The sequence below is a fragment of the Plecotus auritus genome (assembly GCF_963455305.1).
Source record: "Plecotus auritus genome assembly, chromosome: 9".
Classification (NCBI taxonomy): domain Eukaryota; kingdom Metazoa; phylum Chordata; class Mammalia; order Chiroptera; family Vespertilionidae; genus Plecotus; species Plecotus auritus.
The window spans coordinates 145,089,495-145,107,146 of record NC_137783.1 but is presented as its reverse complement, the minus strand read 5'-3'; the positions used below and the strand labels follow the sequence as shown (position 1 = coordinate 145,107,146).

The window sequence follows — 17,652 nt, the reverse complement described above, 5'->3', positions numbered from 1 at the left end:
GCCAGGCTATGATCTAAGCCATCTTATTTAATCTTCACAACATTGAGAGCAGTATCACACTTATTTGACACATGAGGAAATAGATTCAGAGAGTTTGAGTCATTTACCCAGGTCACGCAGCTCAGACATTGTAGAGGCTGGATTTAAACGTGGAATGATCTAATTTCAAAACCAGAATATTTGCGTCGGTAAAGCCCTAGTTTTAGGTGTTGGTGTTCTCAGGTGACACTTGCTTACAGTTCCTGTGCCCCTCCCAGCCATAGCTCGTCTCACATGGCTGGTTCCTTTGCTCATTCATCAAATATCTGTGAATCTCAGCACTGCAGGAAGCCCTGGGGATGCATCTGAGAACAAGATAGACATAGTCCCTGCCCTTATGGACTGAACAAAAGCAATAAGAAGTAGATCCATAGTCATTTATTGTGGTAGACTGTGACGGGGCAATAAAGGAGGCGAGGAGGGTGGTCTATGGGCTGATGTGATCTAATCAGGGGTAGAGGTGAAGGAGGGCCTCTGAACAGGTGATAAAATGTGTGCGGGTATGAACCTGGAGAAGAGGGGGGAAAGTATTTCACACAGAGGGCACAGTATGTGCAAAGGACCTGGGGCAGGGAAGAGCAGGTGGTGTTGGAGGAAATGAAGGAAGGCCAAAGAGCTGGCATGCAGTGGTGGGAGGTTACGGTGTGAGGATGGGGCTTGGGGATTTACTAGTGTACTGAGAGCTCTATGGAACCTTTGAAGGCATTGAAGCTACAGGGTGATGTGAGTGTAGTGGGCTCTGGACTGTTGGGTTCTTGCCCCAGCACCTCCTGTCACAAGCCGTATGACCTTAGGCAAGTTCATCACGTGGCACTTCCATTTCCTTCTCTGTAACATGGGGATGGTCATCGCATCCTGGAGGTTGTGCAGATCAGACACGGGGGCTCTCTCACATTTTGACTGCTACATACAGTATGAAGCATGTGATACATTTCCTGTGGGTTCACATGAGTACCCATGTAAGCTATATGTCTCCCCCACATGCGATCGATGCGCGCTGATGTTTTCTATTCTAACCTATTTCATTAAAGATGGTTGGTCGCGACCCTCTACGTTCACTTTAAAAACGCTGAAACGATGCATGCCGAGTGCCTGTTCCACAGTTGGCCTCATTAAAGGGTCCTGTTGCTCTCATCCTCGTTGTCATTATAAAGGTAATTCTGGCTGCAGTTAGAGTGGATGGGTCGAGGTCAATGACAGTATCTGAGCCCCAGTGCCGCTGAAGGACGCTCATCTCCCTGCCCCTGTCCCCGGACGACGGGAAGAGCCCCACGCTGGGCCTCCTGACTGCGGGAGCTCCCGAGGGGCGCCTGTGAACTGGGCTGGCTGAGTGGTTTCCCTGGGAACTGCCTTTCCCTCCTTTTCAGGCAGCCACACCAGACTGTGCTGTTGTCTTTGACTTCTTTGTTACTTACGCGCAGAGTGGCTTTTTCCTGGAAGCCTCAGTCATTACAAGCCTCCCACTTCTTTATTTTAAGTTGTGCCATGATTCGACTTCCCTTTTCAGAGTCCAGGGTCGGTGCCTTAGTGGAATTCATTTGCATTTTCCACGAAGAGTACCACCTTCTTCTGCCTGCTGGCCCCGCCTGCTGGCTGTGCCCGCTCCCTGTGCCCTGGCCTGGGCAGCTGGGATGAGAAAGCAAGACCCCACCTTCTTTTTCTCCAGGAAACACATCCTGGATCCTGAGCATGGAGGTTCTCAAGAAAACCCCTGCGTGGTGAGCCTGGAGAGCGAGGGCAGCCATCAGGCCCCATCACCCTGTGACCGCCACAGCGCGTCAGGAGCCCAGGACCCCAGCTTCCCAGGTAATGGAAGCGAACCCTTTAAGCACCCAAAACTTAACCTTCAAATCATTTTAGAAGCACATTTTCCTAAAAGTTAACCGCCTTGGTCCTTCAAAAGAGAACACCTACCAAAAGACCGTGGTTTTTTTATTTTTAATTTTCTCCAATATATTTTATTGATTTCAGAGAGGAAGGGAGAGGGAAAGAGAGAGAGAAACATCAATGATGAGAAAGAACCATTGATCGGCTGCCTCCTGCATGCCCCCTATTGGGGGTCGAGCCCACAACCCGGGCATATGCCCTTGACCGGAATCGAACCTGGGACCTTTCAGTCCACAGGCCGATGCTCTATCTACTGAGCCAAACCTGCTAGGACAGTGGTTGGCAAACTGCGGCTCGCGAGCCACATGCGGCTCTTTGGCCCCTTGAGTGTGGCTCTTCCACAAAATACCACGGCCTGGGCGAGTCTATTTTGAAGAAGTAGCGTTAGAAGAAGTTTAAGTTTAAAAAATTTGTCTCTCAAAAAAAATTTCAATCGTTGTACTGTTGATATTTGGCTTTGTTGACTAATGAGTTGCTGACCACTGTGCTAGGGCAACACTGTGGTTTCTTTGACTCAGAGACATTAGATGAAGAACTTTTTGTGATGATGATGATGATGATGATGATGATGGTGGTGGTAGTTGTGGTGGAATTGTGTCCTCCTAAAATTCATATGTTGAAGAGCTAGCCTCCAGCACCTTAGAATGCGACTGTATTTGGAGACAGGTCCTCAAAGGGGAGGGCAAGTTAAAATGAGGTCGTGGGAGTGGGCCCTCATCCAGTCTCTCTGGTGTCCTCGTAAGAAGAGATTTGGACCCACAGAGGGACACCAGGGATGCTCGCACACAGAGGAAAGGCCACGTGAGGACACAGTGAGATGGTGACCCTTTGCGAGCCAAGGCGAGAGGCCTCAGAAGACACCAAGCCGGTTGCCACTTTCATCTTGAGCTTCTAGCCTCCAGAACTGTGAGAAAATTAACGTCTGCCGTTTAAGTCTCCGTCTGTGGTACTTGGTTTTGGTAGCCCTAGATGGTGGTAACGAAAATAAATAACAGGTAATATTTATAAAGCACTTACGCATGCCAGGACTATTTTAAACCTTAGTTAAATCATCTCATCCAGCCCCTTAGCAATCCTAGGTCCCATGCCCGGGTCACACGGTAAGCTTGGCGCTAGCACCTTCGCTTGACCCTCCACTGCCCCTGTATCTTGCACCTGCATAGTTCCGGGAATCATGACAGGCACTTCGTAGGCAATCTTTCTCATCGCCATAACAACTCGCCGGGGTGGCTTCCTACTCCCACTTTTCAAATGTAGACACTGCAGTTCAGAGTGGTCCCACAGTGAGTGTTTTCATTTCTTGTGGCTGCATTAACAACTGTGGCTGTTTTAAACAATAGAAATTTATTCTCTCACGGTTCTGGAGGTCGAGAGTCCAGAATCAAGGTGTCACAGGGCCATATTCCCTCAAGAGGCTCTAGGGGACAACCCCCTCCACCCCCCACACACCCCTTTCCTCTCCCAGCTTACTGGTTTCTAGCTGACATTGGGAAATAGGTTTCTTTTCTCTTCCAGCTTCTGTGGTGGCTGCCGGCATTCCTTGGCTTGGGGCTGCATCCCTCCAGTCTCTGCCTCCATCTTCATATCACCTTCTCTCTGTAGCTCTGTGTTTTTTGTTTTCCTTCTCCTGTTTCCGGTCTCCTTCTGCATCCCTCTTACCAGGAGACAGGTGATTATACTTATAGGCCCCCGTGGATAATCACATCTTTTGCCATCGAAGGTAATATTCAGAGGTTCCGGGGACTAAGAAGTGACTATATCTTTAGGGCGCCAGCTTTTGGCCCACCACAGTCAGTGAGTGGCAGAGTAAGCATTGATGCCAGGGGTGGTCTGATTCCCAAACCTCTAGTGCAGGGGTGGGCAAACTTTTTGACTCGAGGGCCACAATGGGTTCTTAAACTGGACCAGAGGGCCGGAACAAAAGCATGGATGGAGTGTTTGTGTGAACTAATATAAATTCAAAGTAAAGGAGCGGAGGGGAGAGCAAGAGAACCCTCCGCTCTTTCTGCTCCGTGGGCCAGATAGAACAGCCGAACAGGCCGGATCCGGCCCGCGGGCCGTAGTTTGCCCACGGCTGCTCTAGTGGCTGCTCATGCTTTGGAGCTACAGGCCTGGGGCCTCTCGGCTCCTTTCTGCAGGGGGTGGGTGTCGCTAGCTAAGAATTCTCGGGCGCTTTGACCCTGCAGTTCCACTTCTGGAATGCATCCACACAAAGGGTCATGTGGTTGCTAAGACTGGCAAAAATGCTCATTCTTTGTGGTAACAAAAACGGGAAACTACTGAAAATCCACCTGTAGGGGACTGGTTAAGTGACGTTATGGTATCCCTTAAATGAAATAGTTAAGAAACCATCCTATATAATAAAAGGCTAATATGCAAATCAACCGAACGGCGGAGCAACCGGTCACTATGATGCGCACCGACCACCAGGGGGCAGATGTTCAATGCAGGAGCTGCCCCCTGGTGGTCAGTGCGCCCCCACAGGGGGAGCGCTGCTCAGCCAGAAGCCGGGCTCACGGCTGGCAAGTGCAGCGGTGGTGGCGGGAGCCTCTCCCGCTCTACAGCAATGCTAAGGATGTCCATCAGTCGGACATCCCCGAGGGCTCCCGGACTGCGAGAGGGCACAGGCTGGGCTGAGGGACCCCCCCCCCCCGAGTGCATGCATTTTGTGCACCGGGTCTCTAGTTAAAAATAATGAAGTAGGTAAATGAATAGCAAGTGATATGGGAAGACGTCCATGATGTATTATTAAAAGGAAAGAACAAATTACCCATTTTTATTAAAATATTATGTGTGCACTTGAGTATGGCTATTAAAAAGTAAATTAAAATTCAGTCCCTCAACCATGAAACCATATTTCAAGGGCTCAGTAGCCACATATGGCTCATGGCTATTGGATTAGACACACGGACGGAGAATGTCTCTCTCGTCTCAGGAAGTTCTGGCCAGAGCTTCCTAGGTGATGACATGGCCAGAGGGAGGCCTTTCATTCTCTATGTGGTAGCCTTCTGTGACTGTTTACATTTTTTATAACAAATCAGCAGGTTTGCCGTTATCAGAAAAGCACATTCTATTTCTAAGAAAACATTCTATTTCTTAAGTTGGCGGTAGTTTATTATCATTACTAGAGGCCCAGTGCACGAAATTCGTGCACGGGTAGGGTCCCTAGCAACTGCCAGCTGGGGCCTTCCTTCATTCTGTGCCACCCCCTGGTGGTCAGCGCATGTCATAGGGAGCGATAGAACTCCTGGTAGGTCGAACTCCTGAGGGGACACTTTGCATATTAGGCTTTTATATATAGAGATTTGAGGTGTATGTGTTTGTGAGTGTATAACCTCCTTTTAAAGTATGTCTCATCATGAAAATATTTAAAAATACACAGGGGGAAAGGAGACCTGACTGGCGGGGCACACATGGAAGGCCAGGCCTGAGGCTGGAGGACTCGCAGCCGAGTCTGGTTCCTGGACCCAGCGCTTCCCAGCTTGGCCACGTCCCTCAGCCAGTTTGACCCTCACTTTCCTAATTTGACAGAATTCTGCTTTCCTGCTTTATAGAGTCAGAGTAAACTTTAGAAGTGTGATGATGTGTGGAAAAACTCCAAAACTGCCTGGCCTGTGTGGCTCAGTGGTTGAGCATCTACCTATGAACCAGGAGGTCATGGTTTGATTCCCGGTCAGGGCACGTGCCCGGGTTGCAGGTTTGCAGGTTGATCCATAGTAGGAGGCATGAGGGAGGCAGCCAATCAGTGATTCTCATCTTTGATGTTTCTATTTCTTTCTCTCCCTCTCCCTTCCTCTCTGAAATCAATAAAAATATATTAATAAAAAAAAAAACCCACGAAAAGAAAAACTCTGAAACTGAGGAACATGCCAGAGAGACTTGAGGAAGGGTCAGTCAATAACACGTGAGTTACCAAAGGCCTGAGGAGGTGAGGTCCCGATACAGCACTGTGACCCCCCTGGGACCAGCGACCTTGCCTGCTCCTGAATGTTTTCTAGGTCTTGCTGAGGTCGCCATGAGCAGGAGGAAGTGTTGCCAGAGTCCCACTAATGACCTTGCTTGGAGATTTAGAAACAACCGTTTATTTTATTTATTGAACAAGCAGTGATGTGGCGTTTGCTGTTTGTCACAGTTCTAGGTGCTTTACAAATACGTACTCATTTTATCCGAATACAACCCTGAGGTAGCCGCTGTGAGCATGCTCATTTCATGCAGGAGGAAACAGAGGCTCAGAGAGGTCAAGTAACTTGCCCCAGGCCACACAGCTAGTGAGGAGTGGGTGTCAAACTTAGGCCGTCCTGCTTTCTCCTTTCATCCTGTTCCTCTTGCCCCCATCAAATGTGGTCAGAGAGTCCCTTAGGCCAGTTTCTCTATCTCAGGGGCACGAGGTTCCCATTTTGATATGAAATCTCGTGACCGAGTGTTCCTGACTAACTTGGTAGGCACGATGCATGCCTGGCTGAGCTTGGTAGCATGACTAGGTGGGAGTAGGCTGTAGCATTAGGCCAGTCTGGGCACCGGTCTGTGATCTGCCACTCATGAGCTGTGTGACTTCTGGCAGCTTGCTTCACGTCTCTGATCTTCCAGTGGGGTTTTGTGAAGGTGAAGTTTACCTGCTGTGGTAGTGCTCCTCGTCCTGTTGGGCAGGCGGCCGAGGCCCCCGATCGCTCTCCTTTCCTTCCTCCTTGCCTTAAGCAGCAGTGTGCTTCAGAGACGAAGTCCCCATGCCTGCCTTCAAGGAGTTTACAGAATGGCCTGGGTGGGGCTGGGGAACCTTCGAGATCAGGAGTCAGGGAGCTTGCGTTGGTGGCGTTGATAGGTTTCTCTGATTACCTGTCAGTGGGGGCCTGGGTGGGCAGCACTCCGAGGCCCCATCTATCTTGCTGCTTTCTGATCTGTCACATTTAGGCCAGGACAAGCCTGTGCCGGCGGGGCCAGCGCCGCGATGGGTGGGTATGGGGTGCGTCAGCTCTTCTCTTTGGGCCATCTTGTCACTGCTGCCGCAGCTTCCTCTCCACGGCGCTCTGCAGAGCCTGCTGGCTCTGTCCGGAGTCCGAGTGGCGAGAACAAAGACAGCTTTGGGCCCTCCGCCTGCCAGGACCTGGGGGCGGCAGGTTCTGCAGGTGCAGCATGAGTCAGACGCAGCTTCTCGTGTGTTCCTCTGTGGGGGCGGGGGGGGGGGGGGAGTGTGGAGGCTGTGGGAGCCTCAGGCATCGTCCCTTTTGGCTGAAAATTATGAAAAAGGGTCATCTGTGTGGATGGGGCTGCCCATGGGTCTTGCTGGATATGCATGTGGCTTGGCGTGGGAGGCCTGGGGGACACCAGCTGAGAAGTGGGGGGGGGGGGACAGGAGCCAGCCCCGTGACCCCTGGTATCACACAGCCTCCTGGAGAAGTGGCCATCTTGGCAGGCAGCCGGAAGGTGAACAGGTGGAGGAATCCAGCCAACTTACCTTTCTACTTCCCCGTACAGCTGCCACCGAGGGGGAGGTGGTTCCATCCCCCCAAGTTTAAGATTCTCGTAAAGGGAGTTAATATCCTGTAATGACACAGAGGAATCGCACTTAGCAGGCCCGTTTAAAGAAGGGCCGGGAAATAAACCTCTTTTAATAGTGTGGCCTTTACTGAGCAAGTTAACTCCCAAAGCCAGCCAGTGTCCGGATCTGAAGGGGTATCTGTGGTTTTAGGGCTTCTTTGCCTCATTCATTGATTTGTATAGATCTTTCCAAATTCTGGTGGCACTTGTGGGGTTACAGAGAGCAGGCGTATATGATGACTCCCCCAGCATTCATTGATACATTTTCGTCACTATTGACTCATTCCGAGAATGGGGTGGAGGGGCAGGAGACTGGAAAAGAAAATGGGGCATGACTCTGCTTTCCTCTGAATTTCACAGGTGGAGGACAAGCCCTTCCCTCCTTAGCTCTTGGTCTCACAAGTTCATTGTCACCGGGCCCATTGCCTATGGACAGCGGCAGGCCCCTCCCACACTCTCTGGATGGCTGGCCTCGGTGCCTGTCTCACAGCCTCGTTCCTCTTCCGACCAGAGCAGCACTGAATTGGGAGGTGACACCTCCGTGTCTCCTTCTTCAAATGCAAAACCCTCTCCCCCTGTCAACCTGAGGGTGGACATTTATGGCCAGAATATCTCCTTTCCTTTCAGTGTTGGATTTTGGGTCATAGCAGAGTCAGCCAGTGAGAGAGGTGGCCATGGGAATATTTCTGGGCTAACCTGTAAACCCGGGAGAAAAGAAGTGACCGTAACCTCGGTGGTGTTTCCTTTTGTTCTTCACTCTGATGGGCTCCAAAACTCACTCTAAGCCACCAACTGGGACTTGAGGTTCACTAAAGAGTAAGAGACTGACAGGACAGGTCTAGAGGTGCCGAGAAAGAATGCGATTGGTCTGACAGATTGGTAGTTACAAAGTAGTCACGGGATGTAAAGTACAGCATAGGGAATATAGTCAATAACATCGTAATAACTATGGAAGTGCCAGTGAGTACTGGAAATATCAAGGGGAACAGTAGATAGGGTATATGATTGTCTAACCACTAAGCTGTACACCTGAAACCCATATATATATATATATATATATATCTCCTATATAATAAAAAGCTAATAAAATGGTCATCACACCCTCACACCGTCATGCCCTAATGGCTCAGACACTCAACACTGGGGAGAGGAATGGGGACCAGCCAGGCAGAAATGAGCTCGCAAGAGAGGAATGGGGAGCAGCCAGACTGCAGCCTTGGAGAGGGACAAGCCGCCCGCCCCGCAGTCCCGAGCGCCAGCGCCTGTGGCTGGCCAGAGGAGAGAATCCTGGGTCCCGGGTGCAGGGCGAGGCAGAGGCAGTTAGGGGCGATCAGGCCAGCAGGGGAGCAGTTAGGGGCAATCAGGCAGGCAGGCAGGTGAGCGGTTAGGAGCCAGCGGTCCTGGATTGCAGAAGCAGTCAGACATCCCCAAGGGGTCCTGGATTGGAGAGGGTGCAGGCTGGGCTGAGGGACACCCCCTCCATGCACAAATTTTGTGCACCGGGCCTCTAGTATATATATAAAAGCCTAAGCGACCATCCAACCATTTGACCATTGGACTGGTAGCTATGACGTGCAATGACCACCAGGGGGCAGACACTCAACACAGGAACTGCCAAGCTGCGGTGACTTGGCAGGTGTGGTTCTCGGGTGACGCACCCAGAACCAGAGAGGAGGGAGCCTGATTCCAGGGTGCATCACCTGAGAAGTGCCCTCTCGCAATCCAGGACCCCTTGGCGGATGTCCGAGAGCCGTTTTTGGCCCGATCCCCACAGGCCAGGCCAGGGACCCCACAAGTGCACTAATCCATGCACCGGGCCTCTAGTACCAAATAAAATTGAAAGGTAAAAAAGAAAGGAAAGCTATCGGTCTGAATGGACATAGACAACTCCTGTGGGTCTTGGGTCTGACATCTGCTGGGTATGTCACACGACCTCATTTCACATCTCATCAGACCTATGACATTGGCGGCTGACAGCTGAGGACTCTTAGACTCCATGTGCCCAAAGTCTCACCACTTGGGAGTGGCCTCATTAAGACTTGAGCCAAGGTTCACTCCAAAGCCATTGCTATTAACCAGGAAGGCATAAAGTCTCCCAGGAACTGCTCAGGGGACAGTCTCCATGAACTCAGCCTGCAGAGTGAATTAGATTTAGATACGCAGAGAGGAAAAGGAAGAGAGTTCTGGGCAAGAGGAGCAGTCGATACAATCAGAAAGCCCGAGAAAGGGAATAAGAATGAGGACATGGAACAGTGCCTGCTGGTTGTAAGCTCCAGAGGGCAGAGGTCGTGTTCTCCAGGGCCACCATGGTATCCCCAATGCGTGAGTGAGGGCGTGAGTGAGGGCCTGGTGCTCAACAAATATTTATTGCATGAATGAATACACTGACAGTTATCTTCTCCCCAGACTAGGTGCCTCTTGAGGGCAGGGACCAGGCCTTAGAAATCTTTGGATGCCCCACAGCTCCTGATGGTCGTAAACACGTAAAAAATCTGTTCTGATGGGATGAATGAATGAATGGCAGGCCAGGGATGGTGGGAGATGTGCCCGAGTGAAGAGACACTGACACTTCAGGAAATACTGAGCAATGCACATGGGCTGGCATGGTGAGGGCATCCCTGGAAGGCTTTCAAGTGCCAGGACAAGGAGCTCTTGTGTTTTCCTTGAGGCATTTTTTTAAAGCTATCTTTTAATGCACCACACTGGGGGTCTGCAGAAACCCAGCCCGTGCCTAAACTTTGATGGCATTGAAAAGGAACTACAGTCAAGCACAGCTTAGAAATCACTTTTCTTTTTTTGCTTCCTTTTTTAAATATATTTTTACTAGTGACCTGATGCATGGATTGAAAGTAAATTAATTAGAATTCCTGGGGCGGTGCCACAGCTCCAAGGGCCTGTGCGGAGTGAGGAGGGACAGGGAGGGGTGGGGAAAAGAAAGAAAACTCACGCTCTGGTCGTCCCGCTGGCAGCACTGGCACCGATGCAGGGACTAATGCAGGCGGTCCCGGGTGGTGCCCGGCAGGGCAGGACTGGGTGAGACGACCGGACATGCCCTCGAGCCAACTTACTGTGGTCCCTCCCCGGCCAGCCGCACCTGGGGTGGCGCCACGGCTCAAAGGGCGTCTGTGGAGTGAGTGGGGTCCCTCTGGCAGGTGGGGTCCCTTGGCCTGGCCTGTGGGGATCGGGCCTTGGCCATCGCCTGAGGGGTCCCAGAGTGCAAGAGGGCACTCTGCAAAGTTGCTGTTGTACAGGGTGTGGAGCACAAACGCAAGTGTGTAGTAAACCAGATTTGGGGCTGACAGTGGCCCAGCAACAACATAACCCATGGCTGAAGGTGGAATTGCGCGGCCCCGTGAGAAATCGAGCTCCCTCCTCTCTGGTTCCAGGGTGCATCACCTGAGAACCGCCTCTGCCAAGTCACTGCAGCTCAGCAGCTCCTGCATTGAGCATTTGCCCCCTGGTGGTCAGTGCATGTGCTAGGTACCCGACGGTCAGAGGGGCGGACGGTCACTTAGCCTTTTATATATATAGCTTGATTTCAGACAGAGAAAGGGAGAGGGAGAGAGAGATAGACACATTGAAGATGAGAGAGAATCATTGATTGGCTGCCTCCTGCACGTAACCCACTGGGGATTGAGCCTGCAACCCCGGCATGTGCCCTGACCAAGAATCGAACTGTGACCGCCTGGTTCATAGGTCGATACTCAACCACTGAATTAGAAATCACTTTCCTGTCAGGCTGGTCTCAAACTGGCCCCCTTGGCACTGCCTTCCTACTGTGGGGTGACCAACACTGTTTAAACCAAAACAGACCTGTTAACACTTTCGGATGGGACCCCACAGGGTAAAGATGTTATGGGGCGGCGGGGGGTGGGGGTGGGGGTGGTCCTGGAGTTGTTTTTAGGATCATTTGGTTCGCAAGTCCCAGCTGACTTTCTCCAAAATGTGGCCCAGGAGTTTTCAATAAACGCTGCCCTCTCTTTTCAGGTGTTGGCTCCATTTGTGGTTTTAAGAAAACCCGAGAGCCTGAAGGCAGCCACCCTGGGAGAAGCCCTTTCCGTGGGCAGTCGGAACCTTCTGGTCCAGAGGAGAAGCCGTCCCCTCACCTGGACTTATGACCCGCAGCTTCACGCCTAGCCTGCCCGCCGAGGTCCACAAGATGGGCTCCTTTCGCAGGCCCAGACCGCGCTTCATGAGCTCCCCGGTGCTCAGCGACCTTCCCCGATTCCAAGCCACTCGCCAGGCCCTGCAGCTGAGCTCCAACTCGGCCTGGAACAGGTAGAGCAGGCGGCCGGGGGGGGGGGGGGGGTGGGGGGGGTGGGGCCGCCAGGGCCAGAGCAGGGCCGGGGCCAGGCTTAGCTTCTGCTGCTCCCGAGATCTCTGCGTCAGAAGGTCATAGTTTCAGGGACAGTTGATGAAGAGAGGATGCCTTCCTCCAGGGACTGTATCGGAGCTGTCCTTGTTTTAGCAGAGGCAGAGTGGACCCCTGGGGGCCTCCAGGCCAGCAGAGCCAGTTACCTAGCCCTGGACAGTGGGGTGGGAACTGACAGTGACTTGTTGATGCTCACTTGTCACATTCCCACTCAGAGGACCCCTGGGTGGGACCATATACATAACCTCAAGTCACCTTCTGCCTATTTGGGAAGGTCAGATGTGTATCTGAAAAGCTAAGAGACCATCACATGACGAGTGAGCCGCAGGTGGCTGGGAGAGGAGACTCCGGGCTTTTTTGTTTTGTTTGTTTATTACTATGTCTACTCCTCTATCTAGAGCAGAAAGTCTAAACTCTAGAAAGAGCAAGTCCTTTGGGCTATTAACATTTCCAAATAGGGTGATAAATAATTGCTACCCATTTGCTGAGGTTCGAGACACCAGCCTTCTCTTGCACAAGCAGAGTAGAGCATCAATAACCTGCTTTGCGCTCCTGTGGCCACTGTTTTTCAAATCTCTGCACTTACTCTCCGGATAAATGAAAGGCAGCATTCTCCGGAAGCCTCACTGACTGCTTTGGGGTCAGAAGTTTGGGTGGTTATGGATTTTCTCAGTGAATGCAGCTCTAATGATGGGGAGGGAGAGGGGCCTCTGAAATGTTTTGAGGTTAACTGGGTCCTTGTTCTTTAAAAAAGGCCCGAGACCCTTGGAATCAGCTCCTTGCGGAAATAATTGGGGTCTCAGAGAAGGTGGAGTGGAGACTTGACTGTGGCCCTTTAAGGGATTAACTAGGGTGGGAGCAGAGGGGGCAGTGAGGCTGGCGCCAGTGAGATTCTTCCAAGGAAAGTACTGTTAGAAAAAATAAGACAAGGAATTGTCATTTCCCACGAGCCCCAGGCTGCCCTCTGTAGACAGGGCCTCCTGGGAGAAGGGGTGCCAGGTTAGGTCCCTGTTGTTTGCAGAAAGCGTCATCAGGTTCCTTCAGACTCAGCGGGGAAGGCCGCCCCCTGCCCTTTATTAGCAGGGCTGCCAGTGAGGGAGGAGGAAGGCTGCCGGCCAGGAGCAAGTGGGGGGAGAGGGCTACCTGGGGGTCCTCTTGACTTCAGTCTTCCTTCCTCTCCAAGAACCCTGGAAGGAAAAGGATGGGCTCTGGGGATGAAAATGTGGCCGTGTTTATGCTGCATTTTTTTGTTTGTTTGTGTGTTGTTTTTTTTGCCCTTCCAGCCCCCTTCAGCCCTGAGCTGTTTGCTGACGTGGCTGTGGGGAGGCAGATCCTCTAACCAGGACTTGCTTCTACTTATTTCCTTGCAGCGTGCAGACTGCCGTGATCAACGTCTTCAAAGGCGGAGGCTTGCAGAGCAACGAGCTCTATGCACTGAATGAAAACATCAGGTATGCGCAGGCCAGGCCAGAGGGCAGTGGGCGCTACCCCACCGGGGGCTTTACCTTAAGTTTTGTTTTCTGCTTGATTCTTATTGACCCTTATTGGTCTAGAGACTTCTGTTCCAGAGGGGGTCCATCCATTTGTTCATGGATGTAGTGTGTGTGTGTGTGTGTGTGTGTGTGTGTGTGTGTGTGTGTGGCAGTGGGTAGAGGGCTCATGGATGGTAGCTGTCTTCTATTCTGTAAACACTGACTGTCCCTGCTTAACCTTTCGGCACCACGTTAGGCAAGATGACAAGCAGCTGTAACCACAATGCTGGGGGTTTTATTGCGGTTCTTTTTACCAAGTGACTGACCGACTTTTTTGTGCCTCAGTTTCCTCTTATGTGAAACATGGATAGAAAATGTGTCTACTTCCATAGGATTCTTGTGTGGATTCGAGTGAGTTGTTACACAAATAATCCATTAGAACAGGGTTGGGACACACACACTAAGTACTTGGTCCTTGTGGCTCTTTTTTGCTGTTGTTGTTGACAGGCGACATTTATTCTTTATTGTTCTCCCCATGTGTGAACTCACTTCATAATTGTTACTATGAGGTGGCATATCAGAATACACACTGCTGTAAGGAACAAAAATCTGACAAACTGGCCGTCCATCAGTGAGGGGTTTAATTGTCTCACTGTCTAGGGAGGCCAGTCCGGGCAGCTACACTTGTCCTTCAGCTCTGCCCTCGGAATCTTGGGGCCTTTGTGCCTAGGGCACCTGTAGGCATCGCTTCTTCATTCAAAAAGAAATTAAAGGCCAAAGTGCCATACAAGTCCAGTCTTCCCAGAAGCCCTTCAGGCAGGACTGGGTCCCTTAATTGCAAGGGAGTCCTTTTTACTGGGCACATTACCCTCAACCAAAGGAGCCAGCATGAACACCCGTCACCACCCAAGTCTGGGGTGTGTGAGTCCCTCTAGTTCTTAGCATCGTTATCAGTTACTGTCATTCCTGGTAGGTTTTGGGGATACAAACCTCAATAAGACATGGTCCTTGAGGAGTTTATTGTCTTCCAGAATCTTCCCAGTGGAGTAGTGTCAGCTTTCATTCATTCATTCATTCATTCATTCATTCATCTACCCATTCATACATTCATCACATACTTGAGTCCCAATAGAGTAGTGTCAGCTTTCTTTCATTCATTCATTCATTCATTCATTCATCTACCCATTCATACATTCATCACATACTTGAGTCCCAATAGAGTAGTGTCAGCTTTCATTCATTCATTCATTCATTCATTCATCTACCCATTCATACATTCATCAAATACTTGAGTCCCAATAGAGTAGTGTCAGCTTTCTTTCTTTCACTCATTCATTCATTCATTCATTCATTCATCTACCCATTCATACATTCATCATATACTTGAGTCCCAATAGAGTAGTGTCAGCTTTCATTCATTCATTCATTCATCTATCCATTCATACATTCCTCAAATACTTGAGTGCCTCCCTACTGGCCAGGGACTAGAGAGACAACAATGAGCCAAGACAGACATGGACCTTGCCCTCCTGGAATTTATATTCAGTCAGGGAGATAATCATTAGTGAGCCAGTCATGCTTGTAAAATGTACAAGTGCAGCTGTGACAGCTGGTACCACACAGCGGAGCGAGGAAAGCATATGTCCCCCTAACCCAATCCTGCCAAGGAGGCCAGGAATGGTGCTGGGATGCCTGTGCTGTGAGCTGAGGCATCAGTGGGAATTAACTAGGTGAAGAGGGCTCCAGGTGGTGGGAACTGCAGGTGCAAAGGTCCCGTGGTGGCAGTGAGCAAGGACCTGGGTGAAGACCCCTGTGCATGGAGTACCAGAGGTCGGGTGGTGGTGGGAGGTGAGGGCAGTAAGGTGGGCAGGGCCCTGAGCACCATGGTCTCCTGGAGACAGGAGGTTAAATATCAGATCTTTTCATGCCCTGGTGTTCATTCCTCTCTGCTGTGTTAAATACAACATATCAAGGCAGAAGATCCTACCCTGGAGTGGGCAGAACAATAAACAAGGCCATTATTCAGATCCTGTTGACATTTGGTCAAGATCTGTGTTAAGGGTCAATGAGGTGTTTTAAGAGCCCTGCTTTCATGAAAACCTTTCCAGCTCAGAAGTAAACAGGGTTGTGTTACATTTCTACCCAGGCGCTTGAATTTCACATAATAATTACACAAATATGGAAAGAGTCCATAGATAGCATCTAGCCCAAGGACTCCTCCCACAGAGGAGGAAATCCAGGCCCCAAGACAGAGGCAAAGCTGGGTCAGCCAAGCCCAAGGTATGGGAGCTCAGTGTTACCCTCAGAACTCAGGCCCTGGCCTCTCCTGGGGGTTCTTCAGCTCACAATCGAAGAGTAAATAAAAACGGTGACTCAGGAATGAGCTGATTGTTCCTCACCTCGGGAGACCGATCCTGAAATTGTATCTAAAACCTTTGTTTGTGGGCAGCCAGGAAAAGTAGAGGCCTGGCCAGATTTCACCAGCTCAGGGCTGCTAACTCAGAAGCCTCCGGGTGCCAAGCCGGTCTTCGACATGGGCGAGCTCACCCCCTGCGAAGCGGATTACCCCGGCAGAGCACAGGTCCAGTGACTTATCATCTTATTTCTCAAGAACAGGAAATTGGGATTTTTATGTGAAATTTCCTGGCTTTTAAATGTTGATAAAGAATCCACATTTCCTCAAACATTGGTGCAGGCCAAACAAAACACATCTGTGGGCTGAATTTGACCCACGGGCTACCTGTTTATAAGGTCAGCTGTGGCCTGCATGGGACAGTCATCACTGACAGGGTGTGTCGCATCCCAGAGTCTGGTCCCAAGGCCACTCGAGGGGGAAGAAGGGAGCCTGGAAAAGCCAGGCATCTTTTACATCCATCAACACATTTACCCTCCTCACTGCCCTGTGAGGCAACCACTGTCATCAGTAGTTTATCCACAGAATTGTGGGTAAGTAAAACCAAATACCTTGTCTAAGTTCATGCAGCCATAAGGGTAGAATCAGGATTCAAATTCCTGTCTGACTTAGATGCCTGTATTAGTTTGCTCAGGCTGCTATAACAAATGCCATGGATTGGGTGGCTTAAACAATAGACATTTCTCACTGTTTTGGAAGTGGGAAGTGTGAGATCAAGATGCTGGCAGATTTGGTTCCCGGTGAGAGCACTCTTTCTGGCCAACATCAGATGCTTTCTTATGGGTCCACATGGCTGCTTTCTTATGTACACCAGTGGGGAGAGCACGCTCTCTAGCGTCCCTTTTTAGAAGGGCACGAATCCCACCATGGGGCCCCACCCTCATGGCCTCATCTAACTCCAATTACCTCCCAAAGGCCCCATCTCCAAATACCATCATGTGGGCGGGGATGGGTGGAGAGCTTTGATATATGAATTTTCCGGGGGGACACAATCCAGTTCATAGCAACACCTGTGCTCCTTGCACTCTACTGTAGTGTCAGAGAGAGGGTTTTAGGTTGGAAGAAGGGTTAAGGCGATGGTCTTGAACTTCCTGCCATCATCCCTTTCATGAGCCTGTGAGCCCATCCCTCATCATGTGCTGTGATTCCTAACACCCTCTGAGGAGCATGAGACCCCCCCCTACCCCCTCGCTGATGGGTTTTGGGGGCTGCTGGATGTTCCCCTCTCTGTTTTGAGCAGTTTTCAGGCTGATGGGAAATACATATGGCTGGGGTTTGCTCATATGTGAATTGAACCTATAGTCAAAGCTGTTAAAAACTGGAGCCCATGTTACCCATGTTACCCATGTTCTGTACTGTCCATCTCCTGGCCCTTTCCTGGGAGGGTGGTTAGACTGGAGCTTTCACATGACAGGAACAACTCAGAGTATAACCGAGAACGTGAAACACGTCCCAGGCCCCTATGTGACCTGGTCCTCTAAGTTGAATGAAGTGGGCTGACCTGCACATGTGCCCACATCTGAAAGTGCCTACACAGAAGCAAAATAATGCCCTCATTTCAGCAGTTAAGATGCCCAAAGAGACATGCTGTTCTCTACTTAATGTTCATGTCGGCAGTTGGGTTTTGCTTTCCCTTTTCTCTCCTTTTTCCTTTGGGGACACCTCTTGGCAGACCACATCCAGAAACTCCACATGGTTGAAGCATGACCAGTGGTGGGGCGCGTGCATGGGGGGTGAGGGGGCACAGGACGGTAGGAACACAGGGAAGAGATGTGGAAGGAGAGAATGTAAGTTATTCTCAAGCCCACTTTTCAACCCGTCGTGACAGTTCTCTGTGCAAGAAGATCTGTCCCAGGTTCGGTAGAATATTGTTAACTTGTTAAAGGAGTAGCTTTTGGATTCAAAGAGACTGGGGATCAAGATTAGACTGGCTG

General features: G+C 50.6%; 1 protein-coding gene across 3 annotated transcripts in view; it reads left to right on the top strand.

Moving 5' to 3' along the window:
* Nucleotides 1-17,652, top strand: part of PRR5L (proline rich 5 like) — a 77,824-nt gene that overhangs the window by 20,594 nt on the left and 39,578 nt on the right. For 2 of the 3 annotated variants that reach the window (XM_080643062.1, XM_080643060.1), the window contains exons 2-4: nucleotides 1,706-1,845; nucleotides 11,449-11,739; nucleotides 13,204-13,284. In XM_080643062.1, coding sequence (XP_080499188.1) covers nucleotides 11,576-11,739; nucleotides 13,204-13,284 — 245 coding nt within the window. In that variant the 5' untranslated portion in view covers nucleotides 1,706-1,845; nucleotides 11,449-11,575. The remainder of the gene's footprint in view (nucleotides 1-1,705; nucleotides 1,846-11,448; nucleotides 11,740-13,203; nucleotides 13,285-17,652) is intronic. The other variant, XM_080643061.1, reaches the window with a different exon arrangement.